The following is a 12,569-nucleotide window of genomic DNA, read 5'->3' as shown; positions in this document are numbered from 1 at the left end:
TCACTAGCATACCTCTCTACTTCAGGCCGAAGGGTCTTCTCTCTTTCCAGCATCGCAATAATAAGCTTTCCCCATTCTTTCTCTATATCATTTGGATGATAGCCTTGAGGAAGTTTGATGCGTCCAAATTCTATCCAGACCTTAAAAATTCATACATACTTGTTATTTTAAGCCTTCAAAAGGGAACTTTTCTATGTATTTCAATGCATGTTTAAACTTACCTCCAGCAGTTTATATAGACGTTTAATTTTTGATTTATCTATCTCCTTTGGTGGAATTTCTGTTTCTTTAAACTGTAAATATTGATTATAAAGTGCCTACAGAAACAAACAAAAAAAAAATCAACTTTTACTTACAGTGAATATAACCTTACTCCCTAAACCCTCTTTATAAGGTTATTTCATAAGATTCTTTATAAGCTTATGTTCTAATATTGTTCTACATAAGTTTTGTGAAAATGATCTGTGACAACCTAAAGATTTGCTTTTGATCGTTCATATATTAACAATGCTTTTATTGTCCTTTGAAAAGTTTAGGGAGTAGATTTTCAAGTGAGCTTCAGACAAGTGAACTTCAACATGATACTATTTTTCCTCTCTTATTCAAAAAAAAATTAAATCTAGCTTACAAAACTATCTAAGGACATCTTAAGAAGGGTTATAAAATCTATCTATAGACCCAGCCTATCCCATCTCTAACATTTTTAACATTGCATTTCAGAAATCCTGCAAAGGTCACCTAAAAACTACTTAATAAAGAACTATATTGCTATGATGATACTGTTCTACAGCTGATTTGATTGTATAAATCAACAGGCACTTCATTTGTTCAACCATGCTTTAAGTAAGTATGATAAAGTGCCATTCCAATAAGGAGTCTAAGACGCTATATATCTTACCTTCAACTCCACAGGATTGTTGGGAAACGTTCTGTCAGACATTATTGTAACATGGTGTCTGATCCACTGCATGAGGTAGTTCACCATATTCTGATACTCAACCCATTTGACTTCAACATCCTACCAAAGCACAACACAGATTACAGATCAGAAGAAAATCATCCAAGAACTCCACTTTGTTTAACCTTTGAAGTCTGAGGACTTCAAACACATAGAACAGAGATTTCTAAACCCCGTAATTCTGAAACATGTACGTGCTCATTACACCTCACCTAAAGTTTCCAAATGCCTCATTTGTACTATTCCATGTTAGTCCCAAATATTTCCACAGAAAACATATTTTTTTGTTGTTTTCAAATTTATAAGAATCAGAGAGGCACAACTTAGGTCTAAATGTAGGAGTGGAAAGTAAGAACTTGGACTATGGAAGATCCAGCTATCATTCTAGAGCTGAACCAAGAATCATTTATGATGTTGGCACACTGCACAAGTATTTTTCTCCTACTTACATTTGCACCAATGCCTTCACCACCTTCTGGTACTTTGGGAAATGCATCATAAAGTGATGACACATAAGTTATTACTGATTTCTCATCAGGTGAGGAAACATCAACATCTAGAAGAGCAAGACAGAACAGTACTTTACAACATAGTTGTAAAGATGCCCACAAATGTGCAACAACCAGCAGTTTGGACTTTATTTTACTGCTAGGGTTTTAGCAACAAAGTCCTTTGCAGCTATCTTACCTTCAGGATCCAGAAGTCTGGCAACACCGAGTTTTTCTGCTACAAAAAAAGCATGTTCTAAATTTGCAAGGTTGCTTTGAACAGCAACGGTATTCATGTCTATCAGGTCCGGCCTGCCAAACAAAAACAGTAATACTTGATTACAACTTTTTTCCAGTTTTAAATCAGTGCAGCATTAGTAATTCAATCCAAAACCATGGAAGGATACAGTAACACAGTTTTCATCAAAAAAGGATTTCATTAAAAATATGTGAACGAGCTGAGGTCAGAGCTAAGTGATAAACACAAGCAGCAGACAACTACAATATTGTCAGTTCTTCCTTCCATCTACCAGCTGACCTTTCTAACCACCCTTTTTATGTATCCCTTATGTTCTTATTTATTCATATGCATTGTACTGTCTTGCCTTGTCCTTTCCACTGCTCTTGAGGAGGTTAAGCTCACTTTTCTCTTAGGACCCATCTATATGTAGAAGTTCAATTCTCCTGCCTTTACAAGATTATAGGCGTTCTGCACCAAACTCTTCAGCGCACGTTTCTGGTCAGAATCCATATGGAAATTAGCTCAGTCACAGTAACATCACTTTAACCTGGCGGCAAGTATTCTTACCGGGCTTTGATGAAGTCCTGTTCAAACTTCACCGAAGTCCTGCTTTCAGATAAATGTTGCTGCCAGCTCTCTTGTGGACAACCCTCAGCCCCACGCGCTAGCACCTTCCCACCTTCCTCCTTCTGAACTCTACTGCCAGCCGCAACACTTTTGTTTTAATGGGATACTTGTCCTAGGCAAAACCCACCTATACACAGTTTTAAGGTCTGTAAATATTATCCTATACCAACATCACTACTTTAATATTTTAAATTGATGCAAAATTCAAATTAAATTAATTAAATATTAATACAATCCTTTAGGTTTGCTATGCGATGCCGGGTTTTTAGATCTTGCAGTTCTCAGTGCAGACAGTGGTACTGTCTGCCTTCTGCACTAGCTGCAATCCTGTTAGCCACATCAAGTAAAAGGAAAAGGGGATTTTTGAAACATACTGAGCACAAAACTCATCCCACTTAAGCCAAACAGTCACAAGGCCCTGAAAACTTTGTTACTAAAATTCTAAGCTACTGAAAACCAGACCCACATTGGGGGAAAATAAAACCAACAACAAAACCCCCAAACAAAAGATATATATATATATATATATACATAAACTTTAGTAATAAATAACTATTTTCTTAGTTTTACCTAGCAGAATCTTTAAAAAATTGCAAAACAAGAGAGAGAAATAATCCTGTTAAAATAATTACATTTTTCAAAACTAACAATTACATTTCATTTGTCAATACCCCAGATTGCCTCGATCCCCAAATGGCATTAGCTTTAGAAAAATCGATACAAGCTTGTCTTTAAATTAACTATAAGGGTACTGTAAGTAGAAATTTCTTTCCACATATTTAGAATCACTGCTGTCCTTGTGCTCTGTAGAAGACAGGTCTGTAAGACAGATACTAAAACTGCACCTATTCTTTTTTGAAAGAATGTTTAATTAATAATAAAACTTAAGCGGTGTAAAAAGAAATATAATCCTTCTAAACCAGCGGGAGTTTCCGCTTTCAATATGCTTAGTGGGAGCATGATCAAGCTCATGCCATTATTCTCTGAATTTCATTGCAGTGAAAACAATGCCATGAAAACGTTATTGTCTGTTAAACTTAGCAGTACCGAGATGCCAGGAGAAATTAAAGACAACAGTAGAAAAGGAAATGGAGGGGTCCAGTCTCCTATTTCAGCAACACTAACAGAGATGGTACGAATAATAAAGGTTGCTTTCACAACATAGTTTTTATGAGGTAAGCAGGTTTCTGTAAACACACACTGTTGCCTTCGTTATTTTTTTCACCTGCTTTCTTCACATTGGTTTCACGCTTGGTAGCAATGGCCCAGGCGTCATTTATGCTGCCTGTTCAATTGCCAACTCTCAGAACAAGAAAGGACAAGTTGCTGAAAAAGCCTCGTCTATTCCCAGAAAACAAGCTGCAAACTGCAAGCGCTCTGACATCAGAATCTCCTTTGGAATAAAGCTTTAAATTAGATGAATGAGAGGTAAGGTTTTTCTCGCAGTGACACAGGTTAAAAAAAAATCAAGAAAAAAACAACTGTCGTCGGTTGTGTTAAGACATCATTCTGGGTAGCTGCTGTGGCTTCACCCCAAACTTAACAACAGCATCCTCTGTGAGATGCCTCCCGTTTCAAACGCTTTCCCATCCCTGCAGATCGCACCAGCCAGAGTTATTCAAGTTCCCCTTAAGAAACAATGGAAACTTGCACTGGATACCACACTATTTCCAGTTAATTATATACTTACCACAGAGCATTCTGACCTAGATTTACTAGTCTATATTTGTCTCAAGTCTTGATCTACCAGAAAATACTACACAAGACAGCATTCTCTATGTCTTAGTAGCGTTTGCCTTGAGTTTTGTGAAGCAGAAACAAGGCTCAACAGCTGGTTGGGAAGAAGCCCACTGATGGCATATAAAAAGGAAAGGACAGGTATGACTTAAATGCAAAAACACCTGGTACTTGGCAAAGTGCAAAGCATACAGAAAAAGAGGAGGGTACCTCTTTTTTGTTTTGACCTCTCGGTAAAAGACTTTTTCTTAGCCACTAAAAACTCATCCAAAATCAGGGCTTATGAAATCAAGAACTGCCACGTTGTTCATTTTGTTTAAGAGTGTTTTCTCATGATTTTAAATACCAACAATTGCTTTTTTTTTCTGCTGGAAGCCTGCAGAGAGCTGTGCCCACTAACTCAGTGCCTGGGAATTTGCCTTTGAGCATGCTCGCAGGGATCTCAGTGCCGTGATCGCCGATGCCCATCCTCCTCTGAAGGATCGGTGTTACTGAGCACAGGTTGTGCACAGCACTGCTGTGCTCTGTGGTGCTGCATTAGGAAGCCTCACAAATATTTTCCAGTATCTTCAATACTTCATGTCTCAGGTGAATTCTGAAATACTGCAAACTGCATTAATTGCAGGTATGGCGAGTAACCTAATACAATTTAATTGTATTAATTTAGTTGTGTTAATCGAGGTAAATACTAGATTTAACAGCATCACCCATCATGGAAAACATTTTAATTTTTAAGGCAAAAGTGAAAACAAGCAAGGTTTGTAGATGACTGTTATTTGTCATTTATCATAACTGAATTTTATATTAATTTGCATAGCCCTATTAGGTGGTTTTATACACAGTTTAGAACAAATTAAATCCTTTTCAAGTAAAAGACAGTGACTCTAACTTCTGTCATAATATTGTGAGTCATCTTATGGCAGATTTTTCAGCAGCTGGGGCTTTGCCATCCAAAAGCACACATACACATCCCAAACACAAGGAGACTTGGAACATTCCATGCAAAAGAGATGCTCCTGCTACGGCCCCACCTAAGTCAAGGTGTTTGCTTTCCAAGCAGTGAGTCACTAATCATTTAACTCATAAAATGTTTGGTGTCTGCCGTTCCAGGTCTTAGAGTAGGTGTTAGAAATTAGACTTAATTTGTATTAGAACTGAGGAAACAAAGGTGTGGTTAATGCCACTTCAACTAGGAAACTGACCAAATTCCAAACAATTCCAGAAAACATTATATAGCACCACAAAGATAAGCAAGCGATCATTATTTGCATAAGAGCATAAAAAACAAGGTTTGTTTTTTAACGAAAGAGCTACATGTATCATATTCAAGCTTTCTACTCTGCAAATGCTCCTTGAAATGAAAGAGTTATGCATCATAAGGGAAGTTGGACACACAGATTTTCCCATAGTCAGAGCTTAGTACCAAGTAAAACAGTTCAAGATCCAAACTAGAAACTACAGAATTTGTCCGTTAAACCAAAAGGTCAGATTTGAATGAGATCTGATATTTCAAACTGGAAAAAGATAATTGGCTGAACTTTTATTTTCCCAGTCAATGATGAAAAAACTACATCCTCCTCTTCACTGTTCCCTGATGACACTTTCCCAATTAAAACGTTTAACTTTATTACTATAAATATACATCTGAGCAATATTCTACACGAAAATATGGTTAATGAGTTTAAAAGGATTTCTGACCATCCTGGAGTTATTTACACGAACAATCTAAACTGTTTAATCTGCACAACTTTGCTTTGCTCAAAAATTTGGATGGTGTCTGAGTAATGCTCAGTGTTAAAGGATGTTTCTTTCCTGGCTTACTGAGTGTAAAAATTAACACAGTAAGTTCCAAGCTGAACTCACAGAGAAAACAGGACTGAAGATGCAGAGTACAGATGCATGTGTTTCTGTAGCCTAGTTAGCTTCTCCATTGCTGTAATTAGAAAATGTCTATAAAAGTAAACAGATTCTTTGTTTCATTGTTCACAGACATTTGAAAGGGACACATACCAGAAAAAGGCATGCTTTTTTCAGGGTTGGGAGAACTACTGAAACAAAGACCACACCAGAATACATAGCCGTTTAAAAAAGCCCTTAAGAATAGAGAGACTTCTCAGTCAGGATTCACCACATGTTTTAGAAGGAACCAAAGAAATATATTATCTAGAGATTTTGATTCATAGCAGAAAGGTAGCAAACAAAGGAATTAGAAGATAAGTAATGTCTATGTAAAACAAATGAAATTTTAACTCTCTCTTAACACATCTGTTACTCTCCCAGGAACTCCACAGATGAGATGATGAAGCAAAATACATTTATTACTTATAGTAACTCCTTCCTATTCCTTAGGTTAGCTAGAAAACGGAACATGAAAGATACAACAGGGAGCCAAGTGTGATGGAGTATCTAAACGAAGAACTGGCTGCATCTATCCTTCAGAGCAAATAGGCGGTGAGAGGACAGGCAGGGCTTTTAATCTCTAGTTACAACACTATGGGGTGGAGTTGCCCAGAAAGAAAGGCTTGTGCACAATAATGTACAGCCAGGTCTTATCATCAGTAATCAGCCTTGAACATTCACAAGATAAGTAATTGTAGAACATAATGTTTATGGGGACAGGTTTTGGTTCTTATTAAGTTTAACAAATTCACCCAGACGTGACAAAAAAAGAGAAGGATTTGAAGGTACCCAGCTTTTATACTTGCCTAAGAGACCCCAAGATCTCCCTTATACGTATATGCAGATGAGGAAGGTGACAAGGAGTGGGATTCAGCTCCAGATCCAGACACCCAAACTCAGGTGTCTACCTGCCAGTGTGCATACACATTTCATTACAGTCAGCGATCAACACATCCAGTACAACCTACCTAGCAAGCTATCCAGTATCTGAGTATTACTTAGAGGGATCCAAATCCATCCGTATACTCCATTGACTGTACTGAGTAGAAGTTCAGATAGTTGCAAAGCCCTCATGAAATGTTACGCCTCACTAAGCATGCATGTTTTGAGACTGACACATCTCAGAAACATAAGAAATAAAAAGCATGGCTATACATTTGAAATGCAGAGAGCAGCTCTCAGAGACTTCATAACAATGACTGTTGAAGATTTGCTTATGACTTCTTGAAGAATTAATTTCTCATTCAATTAATGAAACAAAGTCAAAAAGGCTACCAAACATTTACCACCAAAATTAAATAGATGCATGATACGTCTTATCTAGTAGCTCATCTTTTAGCACTTTACTGGAAGTCTAAAGGTGAAAGCAGGTGAAAAGTACTCCATAAAATCCTTTGATATTGGTCAATTCACACAGACATTTTGAAGTGATTTACATAAATATTCTATTACTTATCAGAAATATCATGTTTTGGGGGAAATATAGACAGTATTTCATGTCATCTCAAATGCAAGACTAACAAATGGCTCTTCAACCATAGACTTTACAAGATCCCTAGGACTCAATGATATACTGTGCTAACTTATTCACATAATCATTATGACTTGCATGCTTTTTCTTCTTTTTGTCTTCTCTTCTGTTGTCATGGCAGGAATGCCTGTACCATTCATTATTTTATGTGCCCCTACAGATTTCATTCAATGCCTCTAAAGATGAACAATCATGTCTTTTTATGGCCTCAAGAGTTGTAAAATTCTCACGTGATCTGGACTGTTCCACCCTCATTTGTGTGTCTTTTTCTTAATTTTTGCTCTAAATTTTCAGGTATGTTGAATAATTCCAAAAAATAAAAAATAAAATAAAAATTCAACTGATGGTGACCTGCAAGTACTGTAATAAAGGGACACCACCAATACATTTCCTGTCTATTCCACAGATATCCCAGCGTGGTCTATTAAAACTTCTAATTGGAAAAGAATGTTTTAACTGCACCAAAAAAAGGGCATGTGAGGGCTGTTTTTCCTTATTTACTTAGTCTCCCTAACAATACATGCAGATAATTCAGACTATTCATTCTATTGTGTATGTCCTTAATTTGACAAGCACTGAGTTTAAAAAAATTTTTTTAACGTGAAAAAAATTGAAGCCTCATGCCCCACCTTTGTTAGCACAGCAAAACGTTACCTGTAACTTGTCATATCAATTGGTCTAGATAAAGACACAACTGAGGCATTGTAAGATCAAAGTCCTATTAGTTAAATGTGGAGCTCAGCTTTAGCAAAATGCCTAACAAAACGTGATCGTAACTTGGCAGTAGGGTTGTGATGAAGGTTTCAAGATTGCTATATGCATGAATGAAACTAGAAAGGATCTTGTTCCTTCTTTTCACCATCTTTAAAGCCAGATTTTACATTCTCTTTGTAATATGAGATAAACATCATTACAGAAACCATACTGGTACAGCAAGTTTGCCAATTTTTTGCCTATGATAAAATTTAAATAGGAAAAAGCTCATAGCTTTTAACCTCAACCCACACTGTACAATCTACAGAAATAACCATAAATCACATACTTTTCCTTGGCGTGTCTGAATACCAAAAAGACAATGAAGAAACTCAACCAAATGATTTTTCTCTCCTGTTTGGTGAGAAAACTCCTTCCAGACCCTGACGGTGACTGTCTGATACATTAGCTTGCCAATGGGATTAATACAGTTATCAACACGGAAGAAGGGTGAGTTACCGCAGTGAGTTCAAACCCGAGATTTTCCAGAGACTCCTTGTGCCATCCTGCCTTGGAAGCAACCATTTCTCCATGTGCCACAAGTTTGTCAAAAGCATTGCCAGAAGACCAAGACCTCTCCTTTTTTATTGTAAGCACATACACCATCACTGCTCAGATGCCATGCCCTTTTGGACAAAGGCTTCTGACGCCCTAAGTTGTCCTGCTCTTTACTGATCAAAGAGTAAGAGACATGAAACCTGAACCAGATACTGTCTTTTCAATCCAAAACTTTATTTTTCACTTTACCTCCATTTTGCCAAAATAAGAAAAAAGCTTTGACTTCATCCCGATATGACTTTTTCAGTTGCTGCAAAAATTAAACTGTTATCTTTCTTTCAGCTGCTGCTTCGCAGTAGGATCCAGCACAACATACAGAGGGATCATTTTAAGTGTCATTCTCAGTTAACCAACTCAACTGCCTGGAAGTCTTCCATCTAGTACCCATGAAGGCTAAACATCACCACAACACATGATGTTAAATTTGCGGGCTAGTTTCCAGTACTGTTTTAATACAACTTCTACCAGTAGCCATCCCAATTTTTTTCTGAGTGCCTTCAATTAAATTGTAGCTGAGGTTACTTGATATTTCTAAAACCATTAGCTACGTGCACATGAATACTCAGGAAAATAACATTAAACAAACATCTCTTTGTCCATATCTTTAATTATCCTAAATGCTGCTCATCTTTTCCCAAATTGCCAAGCCTTAATGCCAACTTAGTTTCTCCTATGTAACAAAAACCCTTAAAAACAGTAGCAGGCACATTTCTGAACAATGGTGGAGGGGCAAACACAACCAAACTGACATTTTCTTTTTGTTAAAGGTGGGTAACAATAAATCACACTTTACAAAATGGCAAGCCAAAACGAGCAGAAGCAACTAATCTCTTTATTTAAAACATATCCCCTAGCATTTTAAGCCTTGATACTGTGTAATATTTAGTTTCTTTCACATTTATTCCCCCAGGGTGCTCAACATGTTACTGCAAATTGAGGTAGCACTATCCCTCCCCTTAAGGAATGTATTCATGTCAGTACCTGATCTGCTGCAACATGTTTTAACATCAGAGGGATGCCATACGCGCTGCCGTCCAGGGGCTTAGTGTTCACTTAGCTATACATACACGTCATATTGTCCTGTGTAAGGCTGAAACAGCTTGTCCTAAACCAAAACAGTTGTTTCACACACAGAAATCTAGCTCACTCTGTGCTATGCCACATACTGATAAACATCCACTTCGTAATTTTCAAAGTACAGAGTTATTATTGTACTATTTCCAAAGAAAATTGCTGTGATCATGCCAAATTAGCCTCTTACTTTATTTAGCATTTATGGAGCAGTCACACTGCTACTTCTTTTTGTGACACGCTGTTCAGTGCAGCTTGCATTCCTCCTTCTTCCACTACTGCTTCTTCCACAAGAAGTATCTGTTGCAATCTCTGTCTATGCAGCAATCATTGTTAGCCTCTGTTCCTTTTTTCATTTTGGGATAATAACCATTTCCTCTTCACTCTCTCTAAATCACATGCAACTTAGAAGCATAGGCACAGGGTGGGGTTTTTTGGGTGGTCCTCTGGGGACACAGGAGTTGGACTCGATGATCCTTGTGTGTCCCTTCCAACTCTGTTATTCTATGATTCTATGATTAAGATCTTGCATAAAGTTTACCATTACCAAAGGTCCCTTTCAATCAGATCCTTGCATTTCTCTACAAAAAAGGAGTAAAAAACATTTTTCTTCTAACTTGTGCTCAAACTGCATCTCTTTAAACTACATATCACTGCTTTCCTTCTCTTGGAGCTTATCTAATACTTACCTGTTATGTTGTGGCAAAATTTGTAGACAACTGTATGAATGAGGTCTTTGTATAAAATTATATGAAATAACCTTGCTTTTTTATTGTCTCAAACCCTTTACGTGTGTGCTGCAAGCCTGTTCATCAGAATTGCTGCCTGCCCTAATCACCAAGTTTTAAGAATTCAGTTTATCCCTATCTTTTTCCTAATCAGTATCTTTTCATTTTGTATGGTTGTTGAAACTCATTTAAGAGCAAAAATGCAGACATAACTGGACATGTCTGCACTAAGAGCATAAAGAAGGCCAGATCAAGGGCCTGTGACTCTTGAATTCCTGGTCCTTCCCGCAGCATGACCCTGGCCTGTGCCAACATGCATTCTCCCGGGCAATACTTGGGCACAGTTCAAGGGACAACACTGACCCAGGACTCCATTTTAGGATCAGTTCTCTTTAATACTTTCATAAATGACTTGGCTGTAGGACTTGGAAGGTATACTAAGTAAGTTTGCGGATGACACCAAACTGGGAGGAGGGGTTGACCCCATCAAAGGTAGAGAGGCCTTGCAGAGAGATCTTGACAAATTAGAGAGCTGGGCAATCACCAGCAATATTAAGTTCAACAAGAGCAAGCGCCAGATTCTGCACCCGGAATGGGGCAACCCTGACTACACATACAGTTCTGGGGGTTCTGGTCAACAGCAAGTCGAATATGAGCCAGCAGTGTGACCTGGCAGCCAACAGGGACAGTCATGTCCTGGGGTGTATCAGGCACAGCACCACTAGCTGGTGGAGGGAAGTGACTGTCCCACACTGCTCTGGTGCAGACTCACCTCCAGTACTGTGTGCAGTTTTGGGTGTCACGATATAAGAAGGACATAAAACTATTAGTGTCCAAAGGAGAACTACAGGTGGGGAAGAGTCTAGAAGGGAAGACCTACAAGGAGCAGCTGAGGTCCCTGGGTTTGCTCAGCCCCGAGCAGAGCAGGCTGAGGGGAGGCCTCATGGCGGCCTGCAGCTCCCTCACGGGGGGAGTGGAGGGGCAGGCGCTGAGCTCTGCTCTCTGGGGACAGCGACAGGACCCGAGGGAACGGCATGGAGCTGGGACAGGGGAGGGTCAGGCTGGGCGTTAGGGAAAGGTTCTGCACCCAGAGGGTGGTCGGGCACTGGGACAGGCTCCCCAGGGCAGTGGGCACAGCAACAAACCTCTCAGAGCTCAAAAGTGTTTGGACAACGCTCTCAGACACAGGGTTCAATTTTTAAGTGGTCCTGTCTGGAACCAGGAGCTGGACTCGATGATTCTTGAGTCCCAACTCAGGATATTCTGTGATCCTATGATTCTAGGACTGCTCTCAGGAGGTTGCTCCCTGTGTGGGTGTAGTGGAGAGAATTTGTAACCATGTTGTACGATGCACCATTGGGTCAGACAGCATGGTCTGGACCCAATTTATTTGCTGGAACAAACCCAACACCTGAGACTAGAACTTAAAAACATAAAATATAGAAAGGAATGCATGCATTTTTACAAATATGGTGTGTGCCTGACATTAAATCTTTTTTTCCAACCTCTGTACTTCATTTTTTTTCTTAGAAAGTAATATGAACTGGTCTGTAACCATGTCAGTGTTTTCTGAGTACTGGTAGCTACCACTAACAAAGTGTCCATAGGTGCTATGGAGTATAAATTTTATATAATTCAGCTATTATTTTTGCTGTTTCTTAACTTCTTCTATTTTCAGACACTTTATAACAGAAATTGCCTGCAGTTTTTGTGCACCAGTGGCTCAGGTCTGTCTGAGGTCAAAAAAAGCAGCTTGGTACTTTGATGTCACTCCTGGTGACTTTTCATTAGAATTTCATTTGCTTTATAACACACGTATCTTCAAAGTATAATGTAGGTCTATAATTTAGATGATTAGCTCCAATCTGATATACAACTCGTAATGAAATAGGAGTATAGTTCATTCTCTACAGACACCAACTGTTTCTATGTATCTTAACAAGAAGGTACAGTTCTACAAAATGAGTATTTCTTCGTC

At 38.5% G+C, this 12,569-nt stretch overlaps 1 protein-coding gene across 28 annotated transcripts in view; it reads right to left on the bottom strand.

Annotated features, from left to right (window-relative positions):
* Nucleotides 1–12,569, bottom strand: part of DST (dystonin) — a 306,416-nt gene that overhangs the window by 152,757 nt on the left and 141,090 nt on the right. For all 28 annotated transcript variants that reach the window (XM_080584837.1, XM_080584827.1, XM_080584857.1 and 25 more), the window contains 5 exons: nt 1,646–1,758; nt 1,408–1,514; nt 899–1,018; nt 222–317; nt 13–140 (listed from right to left, as the gene is read on the bottom strand). In XM_080584837.1, coding sequence (XP_080440963.1) covers nt 13–140; nt 222–317; nt 899–1,018; nt 1,408–1,514; nt 1,646–1,758 — 564 coding nt within the window. The remainder of the gene's footprint in view (nt 1–12; nt 141–221; nt 318–898; nt 1,019–1,407; nt 1,515–1,645; nt 1,759–12,569) is intronic.

This window comes from Anser brachyrhynchus (genome assembly GCF_964034855.1).
Source record: "Anser brachyrhynchus genome assembly, chromosome: 3".
NCBI lineage: Eukaryota > Metazoa > Chordata > Aves > Anseriformes > Anatidae > Anser > Anser brachyrhynchus.
This window is presented reverse-complemented; position numbering and strand designations above follow the sequence as displayed.